General features: G+C 36.6%; 1 protein-coding gene across 1 annotated transcript; it reads left to right on the top strand.

The window, feature by feature from the left end:
- The first annotated feature begins 2772 nt into the window (after positions 1-2772).
- Positions 2773-22513, top strand: rfx6 (regulatory factor X, 6). Its single transcript, XM_046836953.1, has 19 exons — positions 2773-3190; positions 4200-4353; positions 4440-4563; positions 4854-4915; positions 5064-5141; positions 5748-5775; positions 6059-6166; positions 7648-7725; positions 11016-11129; positions 11334-11383; positions 12114-12273; positions 12449-12587; positions 14319-14428; positions 14514-14631; positions 16581-16703; positions 16793-17002; positions 18964-19455; positions 20380-20589; positions 21795-22513. Exons 1-19 carry the CDS (start codon positions 2998-3000, stop codon positions 21977-21979), a joined length of 2736 nt encoding a protein of 911 aa, XP_046692909.1. The 5' UTR covers positions 2773-2997; the 3' UTR covers positions 21980-22513.
- Positions 22514-24773: the final 2260 nt, after the last annotated feature.

Below are 24773 nucleotides of genomic sequence, written 5' to 3'. Positions count from 1 at the left end.
CTAACTTACTAGAAGGTTATATAATGTACCGGCCCAAAATAAAGTGATTTTTACCTTGTTTCCACTAGCTATAACAGTTTTACACACTCACTGTTTAATAAAGGAACAGGAACAATTATGTGGCAGTAGAACAATGTAAAAGATTGAACAGACACAGGTCAAGAACTTCAGTTTATGATCACATCAAACATCAAAATGAAGGAAATATTTGATCTTTGTGCCATTGACTGTAGAATTATTCATATGATATAGTATATAAAATACAGTATGTGCCCATGATAGCCTCTGATTTCTGTTCTTGGCTAATAGAGGAGGAATTTGATGTGGTCCTTTGCTGTTGCAGCCCATCCACCTTAAGGTTTTATGTGTTGTGGATTCTGAGATTTTTTTGCTCACCATAGTTCTAATGCTTTAAGAGAAGTGGTAGCTCAAATGTTAAGGCTCTTGGTTAGTGAGTGGAAGGCCAAGAGTTCAAGCTCCGACAGCACCATAATGTCGTTGTTGAGCCCTTGAGCAAGGCCCATAACTGTCTCTAATCCTGGGGTGCTTTATCATGGATATTTTTGTGTGTGTGTGTGTGTGTAAACTCTAAAGACTGTTGTAAATAAAAATCCCAGATCAGCTTTTCCTGAAATACTTAAACCAGTTAATCTGGCACCAACAATTATGCTGTGGTTAAACGCTATTTCTTTAATTTGTTGTTTAATGTGATGATGAATTGAATCTCTTGGACTGTATTTGCATGAGGTTTTGCAGTTTGCTCCTGCCACAAGATTGGCTGATTAGATAAGTGCATGAATGTGCGGGTGTTTATTCTGTATTTATGTATTGTCCATGAAGGCAGGTGTTATTCCAGCAGGTTGCTTAATGTTTGTTTGTGTTTGCCTACTAAACTCCATTAGTTTGTGTTACCCCCTCCACTTTCTCTGGCTAGTTTTCTCTGGCTAACCACAATCCCATGTTTGTGCTCTGAGTGTAATTTTGCCAAAAAGTAAGCACATTTTAACAACACTTTGTGTTGTGTTCATCTTATGCGGTGGCATTGCCAGGATTGAATTTTAGTATGATATAAGTAAATTTGTTTAGAATTCAAATTACAGCATGATCTGTACAAATAAACTGATTAATATGAAACAAATTTAGGTAATAGATTTTGGTGTGTGTTTATGGGGATCTATCCATTTAGCTACAAGAGCATTAGTGAGATCAGGTACTGATGTTGAATAAGGAGGTCTGGGGTTCACTCAGTGATCCAATTTACCCCAGAGGAATTCATTGGGTTTGAGGAGGTCAGGGGTCTTCTACAGAACACACATTTTTTTCCACTTCAACCATAACACACCATGCGTTAATGGACCTTAATATATGTACATGGTAATGCTGGAACAGTGTTTAGGTCTATGAGTTCCAGTGAAGGGAAATTGTAATGATACAGTGTGTAAAGTTATCTTACAAACTTTAAAGCAACATATCTGGGTGTGATATTCTATATACCTTTAACAACATAAGTCTATATTTTTTTGGAGTCTGTATTGCAGTACTTTTTTTATTATTCTATTTTAAGTGCTTGATTGCACGGCACTTTGAACTACCAAAAGCATGAAAATTGCTCCATAAATAAAGCTTATGATGACTGGGAATCATATGAAGTACAACATGAATAAAAATCTAAATCTTTCTATTGGAACAAAGAAATTCTCTTAAATTGGGGATGAATCAGTGCACTTGCACAAACAGCCAAGGGATCCATAAGGTTACTGTAAAGGGTTAAACTCATGTAATTAATATTTGGTCTGCTAAAATAGCTTTGGACTACAATTGCTCTGAACAGTTTTGCATCCAAGTGTCCATCAGTGAACAGTTAATTACCTCAAAAATGAAAGAACTATAATGAAGTGACATTCAGGGTCACTCAGATGAAGAAGGGTTCCCTTTTGAGTCTTGTTTCTCTTAAGGTTTCTTCTTCAGATCATTTAAGGGAGTTTTTTCTTGCCACCATCACCACTGGCTCATTCATTAGGAAAAACCTATAAGGAACAAACTTATAGAAATAAGCACTAACTTATACATTCCAACTTCCAAACCTCTTTATCTCTGTTAAACTGCTTTGAAATGATGTCCATTGTTAGAGGCACTTTACAAATAAAACTGAACTGAACTGAACTGAAATTAATTGAATTCCCCTTTGAGTCTGGTTCCTCTCAAGGTTTTCTTTTTATATATAGTTATATATAATTCTTCTTCTTCTTTTTCTTCTTCTTCTTCTTCTTATTATTATCATTACTATTAATATTATATACCATGTTGGACAAAACACTCCCATTATACATGAGTCTGTAGTAAACATGTTTTTTTTATTAGGATTTTCTCAGTACAGTGAAATAATGCAAAAAGTCTTCTCCATGGCACACAAACACACACACACAAACACACACACACACACACACACACACACACACACACGCACACATAGAGATTGGTTTGAAGAATTTATAAACATTTTGCATGTTAAAAACCAGCAGTTTGTCTACGTGTTATCGCCATGTGGTTGTTGATTGAATAAACCAGGCCAGAAAGTAAAGAGTGCGGTGTGATGACTCTGGTTGGAGGTGTAGTCTAGCTGGAAAGGCAACACCAGCAGGTTTTAAGGAGATGATGGCCCCTCAGGTTAATCATTAATACTTCCACTCTACTGCCAGTCTTTTGTAAATAAGATAAATGCCCTTAAGGCACTCGCCTCAGTGACGTGCCATTTCAGCCACAGCACTGCTTCAATTAAGACCTGAAAGCGTTAACTGTTTCGGTGGATTAAAAGTATATGCTGGGATGCTGTAGATGTTGCTTTACATGCTAGGGGAGATGTCCAGTCAGACATAAGAGATCTAAAATGTGTGTTTTTGGATCTACTTTGGATGAGTTAATTGTTTTTAAAGTGTGACGTTGCGTTCGGAAATTTTGTTCCAGGTGTTTCATTTCAATTGTCTTGATATCACACCAATGAAAAGAAACAGTGGAAGTCCAGACAAGACTAACAACTTTTTCTGTCAGCCACCACAGCCGAAGAGGACTTACAGTGCTGATGATCTCCATCACATTAGCACCAACGCTGGTGAGCACCAAGGCCTCAGAAACGACATGTTCTTCAAAGACAAGTTTGATGAAGAGGAAGAGGATTCAGGAATTAAATCAGGTGGGACATAAATAAGAGTTTAAAAGTGAATATTAGATGCTAGGGGTGCTAATGAGAGGAAATAGGATATAAAGTTTTTTTAAATTAACTTCTGATTATTAAGAGATTTTATTATAGTTACTACATCTTGGGGTGTTTTGTGTTTTAAGTTTTAACCACAATTTAAAAAATTGTGCTTTATATACATCAACGTAGGATCATTGTCAAAAATAATTTTATTTATCATTTCTTTTTTCTCTTCTCTTCTCTTCTCTTCTCTTCTCTTCTCTTCTCTTCTCTTCTCTTCTCTTCTCTTCTTTTCTCTTCTCTTCTCTTCTCTTCTCTTCTCTTCTCTCCTTCTTCTTCTGTGGAGAAGATAAATTTATACAGACAGCTCACATTCATGTCAATAATTTTCAGAAAATTCTCAATGTACAAAATAATACAATAAAAATGTTACTTGTCACATGCATAACCCTACACAATAAAGTGTCATTTTATTGACTGATCTGTGACATAAAATAAAATATAATATAAAAAGGTAAAAAAAATAGTTAATAATTAAATTGAATATAGACCAATTCTAACTCATATAATTCTAATTATTTTTTTTTTTTAATGTTTAAATCTGGAATCAGTTAATTTTTTACTCAATTGCTTTTTGGAATATAATTTTTATTTCTTTATATTTCATAATGTCTGATTTTTTTTTGGAAATTATCAATTTATTTATTTCTCAAAATAAATTTTTTTTGGTGTATCCAGCAATGTATTTAGCATAGTCACAGTTGCCCTTCTTTACCTTCTATTGGTTGTTGTTCCTCATTGTCTTCTACGTGTTCTTCATCTTCTAGCAGTCAACAAACTATATATGTTTATAATTTAATCATATTCACTTTTATAAATCTTGCACAAAAGCAGTTTCTGTTTCTTATCAAATATAATCACATTTACTGCTGTAAGTATTTAGTCAGCAAGACTCTGTTTCTACTTAGTTCAACATATTTATAAATTATTATTTATTTAACAGAGGCTGACGAAAGTAATGGAAGCTTCTCCTCCGAAGACGACTTGGACCACTTTGAATATTCCAAGACCTTCTCTCTGAAGCAAACTGCGACAAAAAAGAGTATCAGTGAAATCATCAAGGACAAGAAGAAACAAACTCAACTGACACTTCAATGGTATATCACCATCTTCATTATTTTTCTTGTAGGGATCCTTGCGATTTCTTTACGCCATTTATGTTTTGCTAACACTTTCTCTTTAGGCTTGAGGAAAATTATATTGTTTGCGAAGGAGTCTGCTTGCCTCGCTGCATCCTCTATGCGCATTACCTGGACTTCTGTCGCAAAGAGAAATTAGATCCTGCTTGCGCTGCCACTTTTGGCAAGGTAGGCCTTATTGTGAGGATTTTTATATATATATATATATATATATATATATATATATATATATATATATATATATATATATATAAAATTAATTAATTATTCATTATTTGAATTGTTTATAAGTGTAAAACTCTAATTTGAGAAAAAACATAGCTATATCTATCTATCTATCTATCTATCTATCTATCTATCTATCTATCTATCTATCTATCTATCTATCTATCTATCTATCTATCTATCTATCTATCTATCTATCTATCTATGTAGCATATTTGTCTTTTTTTTCTCAGACTATAAGGCAAAAATTCCCTCTCCTGACCACTCGAAGGCTTGGCACTAGAGGCCATTCAAAGTAAGGAACGCAATTTATCCATCCATCCATCCATCCATCCATCCATCCATCCATCCATCCATCCATCCATCCACTATTATAAAGTCTTTAAGTGTCTGTGGTAATACCTTAAAGTCTGTTTTCAGTCCATTTCTCTCTCTTTTTTTAGGTATCATTACTACGGTATTGGGATTAAAGAGAGCAGTGCGTATTATCATTCAGTGTACTCAGGAAAAGGTCTGACCAGGTAAATCTAAAGCTCAAAGTCCTTCAACTTTTCATTTAATGGTAAAGAAAATAATGAACTGAATAGTGAATTAAGGAAAGTTTCCTGTATTGGGGAAAATTGTGATAGAATACTGTGGAGTGAAAATTCGAGTGAAAAGTTTATATCCTGCATGATTTTTAATGAAAGTTTTTTGTTAAATATGCCGCTGTTTTATATACAGCTTGATCAACAAGTCTTAAATATGAAATTATCCTAGAATAAAGCAAAATAAGTTAGAAAGTTGAAAAAGATAAAAAGAAACAGATATTATCCTATCAATGTCCAGGTCTTTTCGGGAGCAGAATTAAAATTTACAGCATATTGGAAAAAATGAATTGATTACTATAAATATTGTAAATAAATGAAAGGATTTGATAGCTCAAAATTGATGTATGTTACACAATATACACAAACTGACAAATTCCTGTTTATTTGTAGGCAGATGTGACACAAAGTTGCTTTTTCAATTATATTTTAGCAAATTTTTACACCTGACTGTAAAACATGTAATACAATTTACAGATTTTTTTTTTTTTTTTTTGCTTTTAAAATTAATTAATAATTATTCTCATCAATCTATTACAGATTCTCTGGGAGCAAGCTCAAAAACGAGGTTAGGATTTGTTTATTTATTTATTTATTTATTTATTTATTTATTTATCTATTTATCTACTATTTGTTTGTTTCTTCATGATTTTTTTTTTAAATATTTGTTCATATTCTTTCCTTTATTTATATTATGTACATAGTGCAAGAAATAGAGAAATGTAATAAGGATACATGTTTAAATCATGTTTCAAATATGATTTTTGACAATGAAATAAAAGAGATGGTGTGTTAAAACAAAGCCCTATATCTATATCCATATGGAAATGCATCTTGTTTGTAATCCACAGGGAGGATTCACAAGAAAATATTCTCTCAGCTCTAAAACAGGAACGCTGCTCCCAGAATTCCCAAGTGCACAACATTTATTGCTTCACGAATCCATTTCGAAAGAAAAGGTTTGTTTATTTTGGGTCCTGATAAAACTGAGCAGAAAACAATTAGGGGATACAAATTTGTCTTTTATTTATATATATATATATATATATATATATATATATATATATATATATATATATATATATATATATATATATATATACAGTATATGTATGTATACACTGTATAATTTGCATATTTAGTATCTACACTAGATGGACAAATGTTTGTGAACACTTGAACATAAGATTGGTATGTTCTTTTTTTTTTAATATCCTATTCCACATTTAGTCCCCACGTGCTATTACCTTAACTCTTCTTGAAGATGCTCCGCTAGATGTTGGAGTGTGCTTGTAAAGATTTGTGGAGATTCATTCATCCACAAGGGTGTTAGTAGTGATGTAGGTGAGGTGAGGAGACCTGGGGTGCAGTCAGTGTTACAGTTCATCTCAAAGGTGTTCAATAGGGCTGAGGTCAGAGCTGCTCAAGATCCTCAACTCCAACCCAGGTGAAGCATATCTTCTTGGAGCTGAAAAAAGGTGCTAATCAATGGAGCTCATCAAGAGGTGCTCATAAGTGGGGTTCAAATTAAAATAATGGCAAATATGCCAAACCCAAAATGGAAATATATGAAGCTGATAATCAATAAATACAGTCTGATACCCATTCATTAATAGACAGATTAAGGATACCATCAATCTATATCAGGAATATAGTTAGAAATGCATTTTTTTTAATTATTATTATAGGAGAAGTGCTATTTTAATTACTACTGGAAGATGTAGGGGGTTAGACATAGTTAAAAAACTGCTAGAGACTCAGCTGTTTGGACATTAAGTTCCCTCAGTGGCGCCAGATTGGAGGAGAGTCATAAAGCATGCCTTCCTTGAACCCCGAGAGATGGAGGGATCAGTATAGGGTGGAGGTAAAGAATGGAGCAGGGTGAGGTAGAAAATCGCTGATACATTTTTGGCTTTGCAGGCGAGTATCAGATCTACAGAAAGCCAGTGAAGGGAGAGTAGTAATGACATCTACAGTCATAAAATCATAAAAATCATTGAAATGTCTGAAAAATTCCACATTTTAGGATTCACAAACTCGTTGTTTGAATGCAGCAATATTGACTCTTCTTTTTGTAAAAAAAAAAAAGAAAAAAATAAACCTGTGGATGGATATATATATATATATATATATATATATATATCCACAGGTTTAGCCACAACAATTAAACATTTAAAGAAATCACAGAGTAAAGCTCTCTCATAATAATATGCATCATCAATTTGTTTATCTCTTGCTAATTTCCAGGTCAATAGTTAGTTGTTTATTCAATTAAAATCTTATGATTTGACCATTTTTATGCCCAGGAGTCTATTTTCACTTCTTTCAGGTAAAATATAGTAAGCATGTAAAAGGATATGTTTAAACACCTATTTTTCTGACTATTTGTTTGTAACTGTACAATTTTACACACTTTTTCTCCTTGATGCGTATGACACAGGTCGACACACTGATCATGATGTACAAAACGCACTGCCAGTGTATCCTCGACAATGCCATCAGTGTCAACTTTGAAGAGGTACGAATTTTTAAGACCTGAGACACCAGTTGAATTGAACATAATTTAAACCACACTCTCAATAAACTCTGATCATATGAATATCACAGTGCTGTTTTACAAATTCCCTCCATTTTCCCATCCCTCTACTCACAGGGAACTAAATACAGAAACACAGATACAATACTCTACATACAGAAACCCAACTGCATCCTGATGAGCTTATAGTGGACTTATGGTGCCAAAATAAATAATTTGCTGACTAAAAATGTCAAATACTGTTAGAAAGGGTTATTATACCTATGTTCTGGTATATTATTGTTTTTATAGTAATAATGAATCTAATCTAATCTAATCTAATCTAATATAATGTAATATAATATAATATAATATAGTGTTTTGGTCTGATTTCTCAGTACTGTGACAAACTGTGATATATGTTTTGCTTAATGTGCTCTAATAGAACAAAAATGTTAAAAACGTTATAGCATAACGTCTCTGGGTTACGTATGTAACCATGGTTCCCCGAGGGAATGAGACTCTGCGTCAACAATGCTTTGGGAACGCTTCTGAGTTGTCCATGCTCTGAATCATGTGTGTAGTTCAATGGAAAGCACGGTGAGTCCAATGGAAAGCGCGGCATTACCGGGGGGTGATGTCACAACCAGGAAGCTATGAGAGCACATGGAGTAAAACCAGTGCTAGCTTCTGAAAAGAGAAAGAAGCGCTGCAGGCAGTATGCATGGAGTATGGCATGGAGACACAGCTTCTCGTTCCATCGGTGAACCATGGTTATATACGTAACCAGGAACTCGATGCAGGCAGTATGGCATGGAGACACAGCTTCTCGTTCAATCGGTGAACCATGGTTATATACGTAACCAGGAACTCGAGCTGCGTCAACAATGCTTTGGGAACGAGAGTCCAATGATGGCAGACTGACCAATCCCTGCCTAGTATGGATGGGCGCAGCTAGGGCAAAGGACAGAGGGATTAGCAGTGGCACTAAGGTTGAGGCTATAAAACTTGACAAAGGTAAATGGGGTGGACCAGCCTGCAGCATTGCAGATGTCTTGGAGGGAAACTCCAAAGAACAAAGCCTTAGAGCCTGTCACACTCCAAGTCAAGTGAGCTCTGAACCCGAAAGGAGCGGGGAGACCAGAGGACTCATAAGAGGATAAAATAGCATCCATAATCCATCTGCTGAGCGTCTGCTTGTTCGCAGGAAGAGCTCTCCTTGGAGGTCCATAACAGATGAACAGCTGCCCCGACTTCCTCCACATTTCCGTTCTGTAGATGTATATGTCTAATGCTTGCACGGAACACAGTCGGTAAAGCTGCTCCTGGTCTGGGGCCTGAAAAAGTGAAGGAAAGAATGCCTGGAGCACGACTGTTTGCGGGACGACTGAGGGCACCTTGGGAACATACTAGGGTAGAGGAAGGCACTAGTCATACCTTGGGTAAACTCTAGACCAAAGGGGCTCATGAAAAGGGCGTGACGGTCCCCAAACCTCTTTAGAGAGGAGATGGCCAGTAGAAAAACAGTCTTGACTGATAAAAAATCTTGAGGGCACTTTGGACAGGGGCTCGAAGACAAGGCCTCAGCCTCAGGGTACCATGGAGGAAACATGTCACTACCAGGTTTTTCACTAGCAACTGCTCGGCAAGTGGAGCATGATAAGCCACAATAGCGGGCTCATAAACCTTTAGGAAGGAAGGAGAAAAACCCCTTCACAAACGGTTCTTGAAGATATTCCAGCACTGGGCTAACCGGGCAGTTAACTGGGTCTACAGTAAGTGGTGACCTACGCACCATGTAGTGAACAGGTGCCACTTTGCAGCATATGACCCCCTCGTGGAGGGAGCTCTGGATTGGAGAATGGTCTATACAACCTCGGCTGAAAGACCAGTGGCTAAGAGCTGTGCCCCCTCAGGGACCACAGTCACAGCTTCCACAATTCGGAGAGGAGGTGAAGCAAAGCACCCCCTGCCTGAGTGAAGGTCCCCTCTGGGAGGAATCTACCAGGTCGGCAAACCATGGCCGGCCTGCCAGCACCGGGCTAACAGGAGGAGACTGACTCCATTCCAGCAAACTCTCTCCACAACTCTTTAGAGCAGTGTTACAGGGGAAAAAGCATACAGGCATAGGGTGAGTAGGAGAGGACCAGAGGGTTTTTGCAGCTTCCCATGAGCCCACAGGAGGATCTGTCATGACAGCTTGTAAAGAAGCTTGTAACTGGCCTTTTCTTACTCTCCTGATGGCCGTGAGGATAGACTCAACTCGTGCAGGAGACAGCTGCGCCCGCATAATGGTCAAATCCCACACTATGCCTATATAGGTGGTTCTCTGTACCGGAAAAGGTACACTATTCTTGTCGTTCAGTCTTAACCCCAATTCCTTCATATGGGCAATCTCGATGCCGGGTCGCCAGGTGCTCTGATTGAGCTAATATCAACAGTCGTCGATATAGTTCAAAATGCGGATGCCCTGGAGTCTGCTGAGGTGCACCATCCCTGCGCCTGGCGAGCAGCCCCATGAGAGCGGCGAGGTAGAAACTGCTGGAATGCCGCCGACTGTTTCTTGGCCTCCTGAAACTTGTCACTGTTTGTACATTAAGACCAGGGCAGACATAGCCCTGCAAATGGTGCTAGCGGTCTCCTTTGTTGGCCTGAGAGCCAGGACTGTTGCATGATGCAGCTCTTTAACCCCATCGCTGCCCATAGGCATTCCCTTTTCGAGCTCTCGCAGTAAGTTGGCCTGATAAGCCAGTAACACAGCTATGGTGTGCAGGCAGCCAGCAACCTTACATGCCGCCATATAAGCCTCTGAGGGCTACCTCGGCTTTGGTGGGAAGGACCGGGGTTTTAAGGGACAATGCAGCACCTAAAAGCATATAAAACGTTAACCTGCACCTTACCTTTCATAGAACAGACACACAGAGCAATTCCTGAAAAAAACAGAAGCTAGCGCTGGTTTCACTCCATGTGCTCTTATAGCTTCCAGGACGTGACATCACCCCACCGGTGACGCCGTGCTTTCCATTGGACTGACGGACGTGATTCAGAGCATGGACAACGAGTTACTGAAAGGGAACCTTGTTTACTGTATTATTTGATATATTTAATGAATAAAAACAAATTTGTAATTTTCTCTCAGCGATTGGAAATTTGCTGTGGTGATTTAAAGAGGAATTAAGATTGTGCAGGAATGTACTCTTATAGAAAATAAATCAATGTAAAGATGTTAGCGGTAACTTCATCACACCACCTTCTATTCCGGGAAGTGATTTATTCTTTCCATTGTATTTCAGATCCAGAACTTCTTGTTGCATTTCTGGCAAGGCATGCCGGACCATCTCTTACCTCTGCTGGAGAATCCAGTAATTGTGGACATCTTTTGTGTGTGTGACTCCATACTATACAAGGTGTGTGTTTTGTGTAGGTGTCAGACATATGCAGCAAATTAACATGTTTAATTCAAGTTAAGTAATATAAATAATGTTATATAGACTTTGCTAACATTGCAAAATCTTTCCTCTGTGTAATGTCCTACTCACTTTTCATTCAACTGCAAATTCTCACAAAATAATGTTTGTTGGCATAAGGTAATGAGTTCATGTATGTTTCAGGTCCTGACTGATGTTCTCATTCCTGCAACTATGCAGGACATGCCGGAAAGGTTTGTTAACTTCTGTACTGTCGTACAAAGTTGCAAATCAACCAACAGCCATAAATCCTTGTGTTTATAGTGTATGGAAAGATATGTATCATCTACACTATATAAACAAAAGCATTGGTTCTTCCCCAAACTGTTACCACCAACTTGGAGTCATGCAATTGTATAGGATGCCTTTGGATGCAGTAGCCTGAAATCTTCCATTAACTTGAACTAGGAGACACAAAACTTTTCCAGCATGACAATGCCCCTGTGCGCAAAGCCAGCTCAATTAACATATGCTTTACATGGGTTAGAGTAAAAGATCTCCTGCTATAAAGCTCCAACCCTATTGAACACCTTTGGGATAATTGCTAACACTGTCTGAGGCCTCCTCACCTCACCTATATCAGTGTCTGACTTTACTAACACCATTGTAACTGAATGAGCACAAATCTCCACATAATCTAGTGGAACATCCTCCCAGACGAGTGGAGCTTATTATAAAGGTAAATAGGACCTAACTGTGGAATTGGATGTTCAAACAGAAGCACATACCAATCTTAAGGTCAGGTGTCCACAAACCTTTGTCCATATAGCATTGCAGTCATCATGGCTTAAGAACTTATTCTTTACTTGTTTGTCAGTTTTTATCAATGTGAAAAAACTCTTTCACAGTGCAAACCCTTTATTTCTGTGAATGTGTTGACCTTCAGCATGTTAAATAACAGGCATATATGGATGATCTATCCAGTCTTTTGGCAGATATCCGAAATTTTGCGAAACTCTGGGAACCCTGGATGGTTTCATCGTTGGAAAATCTGCCAAAAATCCTGTCAGAAAAGAAGCTGCCAATAGCTCGTCGCTTCGTCTCATCCTTGAAGCGCCAAACCTCCTTCTTACACCTCGCTCAGGTCAGCATTTCTCATCCACACTTTTACATGGATGTTGGATATTCTTGTTTTTTTAACAGTTTTATTTTTTAGTTAAAAACTGTAAGACTGTAAGTCTTTTCATTAACTTTTTCTCAGGAGTGTAGTATGATATTTGCAGTATGATTTTGACAGCAATGGGATTTTGTGGCTGTAGATAGCAAGACCGGCTCTTTTTGACCAAAGCATTGTGATGGCTATGGTGAACGACATCGACAAAGTGGATTTAAACAGCATTGGCTCCCAGGCGCTCCTCTCAAACACAAGCGACCAGGACCTGGATTTCTACTCTGAATGTGAGTTAAAATACCAAAAACAATATTTAAGATTTCCAGGCTAACTGTAACAGGTTTTTGATAAGGAAACTGATTGTTTTTACCTTAGAAGATACATCTGGATACCTAACATTTTTAGCTGTTAGTTTACTGGATTTACTGCTACTTCCACATTTATCATTCTCCTACAAAAATGTAAATTGGTAAAAATTTATTACAGAGAAGCATTTCATCAATTTTATAGGTCTATAGCTACATTTAATGTTATTTATAATATGCCATTAATGTTATACCATATGTAGAAAATTAATGTGTTCAGTAGATTTTTAAAATTAGAATAATAATATTTAGTAAAAGAAAATTCCCATTCCCATTTCCAATATAAATATTGATATTTCCATATATTTGTAAATCTTCCCACGTATTTGAAAAAGGACATTTTAAAAATATATACGAAATTTAGAATATTTCTGTGCTTAGAAAATAAACATATTTAAAAAAAAATGACCATAAATAGAACATTTCCATATTTAGAAATTTACTCTATTTGTAAACATTCTGTTTTACAGTTTTTCTCAGTGGCCTTGGAGCATTTCTCAAATCATCCTTGATATTTATAAACCACTTTTTAAAGTGCATTCTCAGAACAATGTGTACAAACAGCACAACACATCCAAAAGTCTGTACTTTTCTCAAAATCCTTAGTTCAGCTCTCAAACATAAGTATTTGTGTCAATGACCAAAAAATTGCCATCAGAATGAAAAGTTCTTTTGTCATTGTTCACAAACAAGATCGTCAAAATGTTTAGTCGTGTTGTCAGTATCTATGAATGTCAGCAGCACAAATTCATTTATTTTATCGCATATTTGATTTATATTGATTGTAAGAGACGGACAGGAATCACACTTTTACTGTACTATACAAGTGTTTGTTTGTTTCTTATTTGTTCATCCATTTTCAGAATGTAGAATTCTGTGTTTTGTCTGTATTCACTCTCCAACTGAAGCGTCACGAGATTCACCTTTGACCTGTTTCAGAGAACTGGTTGATGATTGGTTGATCTGATGCCGTTCACTCGCCTTTATTAGTGACATTCAAGATTCATCTGCACAATTAATCAATTCAACACATTTACTTATAAAAGTGTAATAGAAATGTTAGATGACAGATTCTGATGACTGGTTTAACAATTTTACATTCAATGACGTATACAATGAACTGATGCTGAGATGTTTTGGGGTTAAAACTATTCAGGTGAAACCAGTAAAATATATTTTGATCAACATGAACATAAACAACTGATAATGTAGGAAACAGCAGACACTTGAACACAATCGATTAAATTAATGTAGAAAAGCCTTCGCAAGTTGATAAAAGCAACAAGAAATCTTTTTATGATGAGCACAAATGACTAAAAGAAGTGGACGTTGAACGAGTAGTTTTGAGACATTTCATTTCTGATCTGAGAAACTCTCCAAAGCAACTGAGAAAAATGAGAAAATGAGAAAATGATATATTTAGTAAAAAATCCCATATTTAAATATGAATATTTCCAAATTTAAAAAATTTCTGTACTTAAAAAAAATTAATAAAAAAAGTCCATGTTTAGAAAATGACATTCTCATTACTCATTACATTAGATCTTGAACCATCATACCAAATGATCATAGTATAAACAATACACAATACAATATGGTGTTTTTTTTATTGTGCTTTTAAAATTTCTCTTTTCCCCCATTTTTATTTCATAGATGACTCTGTGGCAGTGTTCCAAGAGTTAAAGGAGCTCCTGAGGAAAAACGCCACAGTCGAGTCTTTTATCGAGTGGCTCGACTCTGTGGTGGAACAGAAAGTCATTAAGGTTGGCTGCAAATAAACTATCCTGCAGGCTTATCCCATCACAGTTTCTTTATTTAATCCAGTCTTTCTTTCCACTCTTTTATTAGCCCAGTAAACAGAACGGCCGCTCAGTGAAGAAACGAGCGCAGGACTTTTTACTGAAATGGAGTTTTTTCGGAGCACGTGTGATGCACAGCCTCACCTTAAACAATGCCACAAGCTTCGGTAAAGATCTTTTGGAATTCATGGACAATTCATGTTTACATTATATGGACAAAAGTTTGTGGACACCTGACCGTAAAATTGGAACGTGCTTTTTAAACATCCCAGTCCACATTTAGTCTCCAGTTGCTGTTATAATAATCTCCACTCTTTTGGGAAGATGTTCCACTAGTTTTTGGAGTGTGCTTGTGGAGAGTTGTGGAGATCTCAGGTGCTGTCAAAAGTCAGGTACTGATGTAAGTAAGTTAAGGAGGCCTGGGATGCAGCATTCCAATTAATCTCAAAGGTCTTCAGTAGAGTTGGCAGACTGCTATAGCAGGAGATCTTTTACTAAAACCAAAGTTGTGTGCTTCCAACTTTGTGGTAACAGTTTGGAGAAGAACCAGATATGACTTGAAATGTCTCAATAGTCCCAGTGGCTGAAAAAAGTGTCCCAATACTCCACAATCTTCTTTATTTTGGTAAATGTGGAAGCGTTTATTTGAAGCTTCTCCAACAACAAAAACCCTCCACCCAGTTTGGTACAAAGCCACAGTGTGGTGTAGAATGTAGTGAACCGTCCTGATTAACAAATCTTTATCTTGTGGACGCGTGTGCACTGATTAGGAAGAGCCCAGCACTAGTTGTTAGCTTTTGATGGCTATGCGGGGACACACACACACACACACACACACACACACACACACACACACACACACACACACACACAAGCCAAACAGCCACACTTACAGAGGCGATTACATGACTCACTGAACACACAGCAGGCAGAAATGTATACCAAAATAAAATAAATACATACTTACATACATAAATAAAGCACCCTTTTGTAAAATGTGATCATCTTCCCCATGTTTATGTCATATTGAGAAATAGTGAGCATTTTTATTTTACCCCAAAGCAACATTTTAGTCCCATGACCTGAAGAACACAGATACAACTGAACCATAAGAGCAGATAAAAATGTGTTGAATCTGAAGTTTTAGGAGATTTCGGGTCAGTGGGTGAACATATTAAACAGTGACTGATGTTTATTTTGATGCCTTTTGGATATTAGACTAAAATAATTGCAAATATTAATTGTTATAGTATTAAGGTAGGAAAGATACAACTGGCTTGTTAATATGATTTTTTTTCATATTTCATGGTCATAAACATATTTAAGATACAAATCTAACTATTAATTTAAAGTGACGCAAGTAAAAAGTAAACTTTAAAAATAGAAGTATTAGTACAGTCAACTATGGCGATTATTTACCCCCTTTTTAAGGGAATGACATCAATCAATAAATCAATTAATCAATCAATTAATCAATCAATCAATCAATCAATCAGAAATAAACAAATTCAAACAATCTAACTAACTAACTAAATAAATAAAAATAAACAGACAAATGGACAAACAAATGAAATATATTAATTAATGTAAAGATACATTTAAAAGTAATGAAATGACTATGTTTAGCAATGAAACCAGAAGTATAATTTTGATTGATGTATCTATTTTTTTTTTTTACGATGTATCTGTTTTATTTACACTTTTTTTTTCAAGCAGTCATTTCAGATTTTTTTGGGAAATCTTTTTTTATTTATATATTTTTTTATTAGACATGCGGTCAATTATGTTCAACCTTTTACATATATATTTTCCTTTTAGCTTTTTTTTTATTGGCACAATTGTTTAAGGTTTAGTTTTACAACTTTTACACAGCTCTGTAAATAGGTAAAATTCTTTAAAACAACAGTTTTTTATAATGATTGTGTTATAGAAATAAAGATGTAAGAACAATAAATTAGGTTAGCAAACAAACAAACGAACAAAAAAGTTGAAAATAAACAGAAACCTTATTGATTTGCTTTGTAGCTGTTAGAAAGGAAGAATTCTTACAGATGAAAATCTAAACTAACCTCATTTGTCTCTACTAAATTGAATTAAGTAAATAAACCTCTTTCAGGCTCCTTTCACCTCATTCGGATGCTGTTGGATGAATACATCCTGCTGGCGATAGAGACACAATTCAATAACGATAAAGAGCAAGATCTACAAAATCTCCTGGATAAATATATGCGAAACGCAGGTAAACTTCTAGGTTTATTTGAACAGCTTCTACTTTGTTCAGTATGCTGATGTAACCATATTTGTAAATTTGTTTGTAAATATTTTCAGATGCCAGTAAGGCAACGTTTACAGCTTCCCCGAGTTCCTGCTTCCTGGCAAATCGTAATAATAAAGCCGGGAATGTGAGCAGCGATTCATCCGTGAAGAACGAGAGCCAGCCGGATTATACACATCTGTCTGTCCCAGGAACTCAGCATGGACTCGGGACAACTATGGGAATGTACCAGGGGACAGACACAGACAGCTTTACACTATCTGGTAAATATTTTAAGATCGATCGATCGATCGATCGATCGATCGATCGATCTATCTATCTATCTATCTATCTATCTATCTATCTATCTATCTATCTATCTATCTATCTATCTATCTATCTATCTATCTATCTATCTCAGGTTCTATTTGAGTTATTTCTTGATTTTAATGGTCTGTCGGTAATCAGGCCTGGGTGTGGCAAGTAAAATTTAACTGAGCTCTCTATTCATGATTTAGCAAGAGTGGGTGGGCAATTACTGTTTTTTTTTTTTTTTTTACATAGGGCCAAGTAGGTTTGGACAGCCTTTTTTTTTTAATAAATGAAATCTTTTTTAAAAAACTGCATTTTGTATTTACTTGGGTTATCTTTGTGTAGGATTAAAATGTGGGTGGATGGATGGATGGATGGATGGATGGATGGATGGATGGATGGATGGATGGATGGATGGATGGATGGATAGATAGATAGATAGATAGATAGATAGATAGATAGATAGATAGATAGATAGATAGATAGATAGATAGATAGATAGATAGAAGTCACATACACCATCACAAAAACCATTTCTACTTGTCCACCTCCCCCTCCACCAGCCAGTCTGTGACCATAAACATTTATATATAATATTGTAAAATGCATTATACATAATACAATGTCAAATTTATAGATATTTTTTGGAAACCCGGGCCCCAATACCCAATTTTTCTTTTGGTACTATCTCTATACTATACTATACTATACTATACTATACTATACTAAAATATAATATAATATACTATATAATACTATACTATAATATATTATACTATATGATACTGTACTGTACTGTACTGTACTATACTACTCTATAATATAATATACTATATAATACTATACTATACTATACTATACTATACTATACTATACTATACTACTATAAGGAGAGTTCACAGTAGGTTCCTACACACTAATATATATCTCAAAACTTCACAGCATTCTTGACTCATTTAAACCCAAATTATTTACAGATACTATGCTGATATGGTAGTATTAGTTTGATAATTTTTATCTCTCAATTGAGAGAAAAGAAGACCCAGGATGCAAGGGACATGTACGCTTTATAAGCACAAGTACTACAAGAGAATTTTTGGCAGCCCTTTTAAATTTAATTGGCAGCCCTTTAATAATTACACAAATGACATTCCTTCCCAATGAAGTGAATAATTCAATAAAAAATATAATAATAAAAACATTGTAATCATCAACAATGACCAATTTCAAGACAATATGCAATTTTTATAAATTTTTTGTAACAGTGACAAATTTATGACAAGCTTCATGGATGGACATTAGCTGTATGAGTAAAGAGCCCAAGCGTACACTGCAAAGAAGTTACTATTCACTCACACAGACTTTCCTCACTTCATTTTAAAAAAGATGTATCACTAGATGATTTCTGTTAAACAGGTGCTTAACCTGATTTTATGGGCCGCTTATTTAGATTACTTGTTGTTATTACTTTTTGCAATAAGTGTCTCCAAGGTTGCCAGGTTTTTCTCAAGTAGCTCTCTGGAGGTGAGAGATTTTTGATTGTATCTAGGCTAGTCCTATTAAATCAAGCACTTGCCAACTGTGGGGAAAAAACTGGTGAAAGGAATTAAGCCGATCTTAGTTTTAAGTTTAAACATTATAAAAAAAAAAACTAAAATTAAGATAAAAATAGTCTTTGCAAGAGAAAAAAAAACACATCTGCACACATAATACTAAACATAATACTAAAACAGTTATTATAAAGTATAATTGATGATAAAATGTTAAAGGATGTACAGCTGCAAAACCGTGCAGTTAAAAACAGTTGTTTTTTTTTTAATAATAAAAAATTTTACAAGTTAAAACATTTTTTTAATGTTTGTTACATGGATTATTTGATAATATTGTGTATATAAATAATGTCCCATTTTGTGGTGTAATTCTCCTTATCTAGGCCACTTAGACTACTCCCAGAGCACTGGTCAGTTGATGACCCCGCCCATCTCTCCGGCCATGGCGAACCGAGGCAGCGTGATCAACCAAGGCCCGATGGCGGTGAGATCACCAAGCACCTGCCCTGTCCAGCCTAATGCACACTGCCAGGCTTTCCCTGATGCCATGTACCAAAGCCTGCCTACCTCCACCTTCTACACCAGCTCCTCCACCTACCAGCCTACAAACCTGACCCAGACCCAGACCCACATGCCCCCTTCAGGTTACCAGGCTCGCACCGAGTGTTCACGCTATTCCTCCTTCAGCGGTCAGCAGCTGGCTAAAGACTGCTTTAACAGCAGCTGCAGTGGTGTTGTGTACAGCTCCAGAGCCTCAACAGTAAGCTACCCGTCCACCTCTGAGTCCAACATGGAGGTTCAGCTGATGGACTACGGATTTGCAGGGAGTGGAGGAGGATGTTCAGGTCCAGTGTACACCAGCGCACCACACAGCGGTGAGTGTCAGAATCTCATGAAGCTGTGAGACCTTCAATAGTATAAAATGTAGATGATACTATCACCTTTTTTTATTGTTTTCAAATTATTAAAACAGTGCCAGTGTTTGTACTATTTCAGTGTGTTGGGGTTAGAGTTGGGGATACTGTGCAGAAAATATGCCCGCTGACTGAGCACTTATCTGCTTTACTTAACTTCAGCTCATTTAATGTGTCACTCATGATTTTTGCGCATAATCTATTTGGTCATGGAGGTAAGCAATGTTTTTCTTAGGTGACATTATGTGGACAAAGGTTCGGTTTGTACTTTCTGAACCTCCCATTCAACGTTTAGTCCCCATTTGCTGTTATAATAAGCTCTTCTGGAAAGATGTTTCAATAACTTTTGAAGTGTGTTTGTGGACCCACAAGGGTGTTAGGAAGGTCAGGTACTGTACTAATGCAGGTGAGGTGAGGAGGCCTGGGGTGCAGTCAGCGTTCACATTCATCCCAAAGGTGCTCAATAGGATTGAAAGCTTTATAGCAGCTTTACCATTCAAGATTTTCCACATATCTTCATGGAGCTGGCTTTGTGCACAGAGGCATTGCCATGCTGGAACAGGTTTGGGTCTCCTCCTTCTGGGCATCCAAAGATATTCTTATATAAATATTAATATTATAATTAATAATATCCAATACGAAATGCATACATATGAATCTATTAATTGTTTGATAATGGCTGATTGGTTGATTACTTATTTAATAGAATCATATTTATGTAGTTGATATTGGTTCTGGATTTGTTATTGATTTACAATTTGTATATATTTTCACCCCAAAATATACCTTTCTATTGCAGATTTGATCATTAGAGAGATTTGATCATTTAAGGTGTGGATTAAAAAGTAATTATTTTCCTGTACTGCTTTCCTTCCTCACATCCAGGATACTATGGGAACAGTGGCTATGTGGACACACAGAGAATGGGCTCTCTAATCGATCAGCATGTATCAGTGATCAGCAGTGTGACCTCCACTCGTTCTGTCCCTGCATATGCTGAGGTCCACGACCCTCTGAACATCCTGAACGACACAAACAGGAAGCCAACAACACCGTATTACACTGCACAACCTCCTCTAATGACACGCTCAGCAGGTGAGCAGACAAAGGTTTACTATTTTACAAGCAGGAAACAATGCGAGAAGATAGTTCATATAAGGAGTTTGGCTTATATAGTGATTGATGTGATTTAAAATATACTGACAATTTATGGACAATGAGCTACATCCATGTACATCCTGAGTTTGTGACAGAACATCTGTATTCGTTATGTTTAAGTTATTGGCTCTTACCATCCATGCCGAAAGTTGGTCTTGCAATTTAAGAAATTAAAATGAAAATTTATTTAAATATTAAACAATAATTTTTATAAAACTAAATTCAAGTAAACAAATAAAAAATGAACAACAATAAACATTTTTGTTTTATTAAAAAATGTTATATAATAAAAACTTTCTTCGGCTTCTCCCATTAGGGGGCGCCACAGCGGATCATCCTTATTCGTGATCCGCGTGTTTGATTTGGCACATGTTTTTACGCTGGATGCCCTTCCTAACGCAACCCTCCCCATTTATCCGGGCTTGGGACCGGCACTAAGAGTACACTGGCTTGTGCAACCCTAATGGCTGGGATCGGTTCCCTGACCGGGAATCGAACCCGGGCCGTGGCGGTGAGAACGCCGAATCCTAACCACTAAACCACCAGGGAAAAAATATATAATATAAAAAAATTTTTTAATAAATGTGTTCTTAAAACTAAAATCTTCCTCAAATTTGATTTGGATGCACCAACTGGAGGAAGAAAAAGAATTCATTTAAATTTCAATTATCACTTTTGTGATGTCACAAAATAGGTTTAAATGCTTTTGACCAATCACATCCAACATGCAAATTTTATATGGTGGCATAAGGTGATGCGTGGAATCGCTGAGTCACAGAACATGCATTCTGCTCTAGCAAGAAATCAAGCTAGCTGGAAATCTTGCTTAACTCATTTACAGAATAACAATCAAGAGTGTGGTTGTTATGGCACAGAGCCTGTCAAAAGTGTGGAAACACACAGTCTTTTATGGTTTTTAAAGCACATGTATGTTCCTTTTGCTTTTATGCAGCGTGTTATCTATCATAGAATAGTTTTTACAGGCACAGTATATTTGAAGTTTTGGCTACTAAAATGCCAACTTGCATACTTTAAGGTAATTAGACGACTAGACATGTGACATGGCTGTAGGACAGGGGAAAAGTTTTCACTTCTAATGAATCCTGATCAATCATAAAATTTTCACTATGTGTCTGTTACAGGTTCCTCAATCTCCACTCCGATACCTTGCTCTGTTTCTCCGTGCATGTATGGCACTGCTGCTCAGTATCATCATTCCCAAGATGCCTTGCTGCCCCACCATAGCGGTGCCGAAGTGCGGGACATGGCGTCCTCCCTGCCTCCCATCAATACCGTGTTCATGGCTTCAACCGGAGGACCACCATGATGTAGCTGTATAACCTTCTTATTACTGACTATAAGAAAAAATGAACCCCTGTGCCAGAGACTCAGTGTTAACAGATGGACTAGCAAAGACGTTTTGTAGAGTAAAAATAGTGTATAAATAGACTTTATTTAAGTGTAACTGTAACTCAAATGTAAATGTAATGCCACTTTGCTATCTGTATCAGTGCAACAAACATCCTTAACTCTACCTAGAGCCTTTAAGTCTTTTGATTTCGACCTAAAGTGGGTGTGGCCTAAACCAATAGGGTGTATTTTAATGTCCCTATAACCACTTAAAAGCTGGAAAAAGACCTTAAAAATGGTAGCTTCATTAACATCGTGTATGATGTGTATGTGTAGATAATGGACAATAAAAATGTATGGCAAATGTGAGCTAACATTCTAGCAGTTAATTAGTCAACTAGCTATTAGCATGCACTGGAGAACTGGAAAAAAAATTAAAAGGTCAGCATATTTTTGTGAGAAATTTTTGACCAGGTAAATATTAAAGATGAATGAGAAGTTCTGGAACTTATTGACAGCATTGTAGCCTTTAATTTGAATGAAATGTGGTCTCTGTTCATCTTGCGACCGTTTGGTCAATGATCTTTTTGTGTCCGGTGGGATCCCAGGCCTGGAGCACAACTCTAGTATTAAGCAGTATTAAATAATTGACTGTATTTGTACTATATTGTGAGATTTCTCTTCTGGTATTTTTAATTAGAATGACATTTTTAATGTTTTTCCCTTAAATTGCCTTGTAGGACTGGATTTCTGATACTTACGGTTGTTTAACTGCTCTATCCTGTAAATAGATAAAAAATCAGTGGTTTAACAAACCCAAAGATTTGGGCAAAAATTTCCCTTCAATTGAATTAGGAGACACAAATCTGTTCCAGCATGATAATGCACTTGTGTCAGCTCCATGAAGATGGGTTGTTGTGGAAGATCTTTTGCCATAGAGCTTCAACTCTATTGAAGTGATAAACTGCAATGCTAAATTCAACCCAGGCCTCCTCACCTCACCTACATCAGTACTTGACTTTGTGGCTGAATGATTACTGATCTCCACAATCACACTACAAAATCAAATGAAACATCTTCCCAGAAGAGTGGATATTACAGTATTTCTCAGCTGCTTTGGAGCATTTCTCGAATCATCCTTAATATTTGCAAAACAGTAAGTACATTTCTTATAACAATTTGTACAAACAGCACAACACATTGGATTTCTTGCAAACGCCTGAACTTTTCTTAAAATTCTTAGTTCTTCTTTAAAAAAGTATTTGTGTCAATGAACAAATAATTGCTTTTAGAATGCAGGTTCTTTTGTCATTGTTTACAAAAAAGTTAGTCACACAAATGTATTTATTTGATTGCATATTTGATTTATATTGACTGCAACAGACTGGTCAGAATTCACACTTTTACTGTATTGTAAAACTGTTTGTGTTCTTAGTTGTTCATCCATTTTTAGAAATTGTAATTCTGTCGCCAATTAAAGGTTCACGAGATTCACCTTAGACCTGTTTTAGAGAACTAGTTGATTATTGGTTGATTGTTAGAGGTGGAGGTACACGCTGGAGAGAAGGGGAATGAAAGTCAGTAGGAGTAAGACAGAGTACATGTGTGTGAATGAGAGGGAGGGCAGTGGAGTGGTGAGGTTGCAGGGAGAAGAGGTGGAGAAGGTGGAGGAGTTCAGGTGCCTGGTTTCAACAGTAATGGAGAGTGTGTTAGAGAAGTGAAGAAAAGAGTGCAGGCAGGGTGGAGTGGGTGGAGAAGAGTGATAGCAGGAGTGATTTGTGATAGAAGAGTATCTGTGAGAGTGAAAGGGAAAGTTTATAGGACTGTGGTGAGACCTGAGATGTTGTATGGTTTAGAGACAGTGGTGTTGAGTAAAAGACAGGAGGTGGAGCTGGAGGAAGCAGAGCTGAAGATGTTGGGAGTGACGACGATGGACAGGATTAGAAACAAGTTTATTAGAGGGACAGGGCATGTAGGACATTTTGAAAACAAGGTGAGAGAGGCAAAATTGAGATGGTTTGGACATGTGCAGAGGAGGGACATGGGGTATATCAGTAGGAGAATGCTGAGGATGGAGCCACCAGGAAGGAGGAAAAGAGGAAGTCCAAGGAGGAGGTTTATGGATGTGGTGAGAGAAGACATGCAGGTAGTTGGTGTGAAAGAGGTAGATGTAGAGGACAGAGGGGTATGGAGACGGATGATCCGTTGTGGAGACCGCTAATGGGAGAAGACAAAAGAAGAAGAAAAAGTTGATTATTGGATGATCTGATGCCATTCACTCTCCTTCATTAGTGAAGATTTATCAATTCAATTCAATGACAGATTCTGACAACTAGTTTAAAAAATTAGCATTCAATAACTAAAGCAATGAACTGATGTTTAAATTAAGACGATTCAGGTGAAAAAAGTATAATATATTTTGATCAACACGACATAAACAACTGATACTGTAGGAAACAGTAAACAATTGTACACAATCAATTATTTGAATGTACAAAGCATTCGCATTTTGATCAAAGCAACGAGAAATGATTTTATGATGTGCACAAGTGACTAAATTATGTAAAGGTTGAACAAGTAGTTTTAAGAATGTCATTTCTGATCTGAGAAACGCTCCAAAGCAACTGAGAAAAACTGTAATATAGGATATGGGGATTAAATGTGGAATGCGATGACAAACCTTTGTCTAGTGTCTAGTCTAAATCATACAAGTCTCCTCATTGATAAGATAAACTTCGACACTGAAATGATTTTCGAATGGAATAAGTTTT

This window comes from Silurus meridionalis, chromosome 23 (assembly GCF_014805685.1).
Source record: "Silurus meridionalis isolate SWU-2019-XX chromosome 23, ASM1480568v1, whole genome shotgun sequence".
NCBI lineage: Eukaryota > Metazoa > Chordata > Actinopteri > Siluriformes > Siluridae > Silurus > Silurus meridionalis.
The sequence above is the reverse complement of the archived record's forward strand: the minus strand, read 5'-3'. Positions and strand labels throughout refer to the sequence as shown.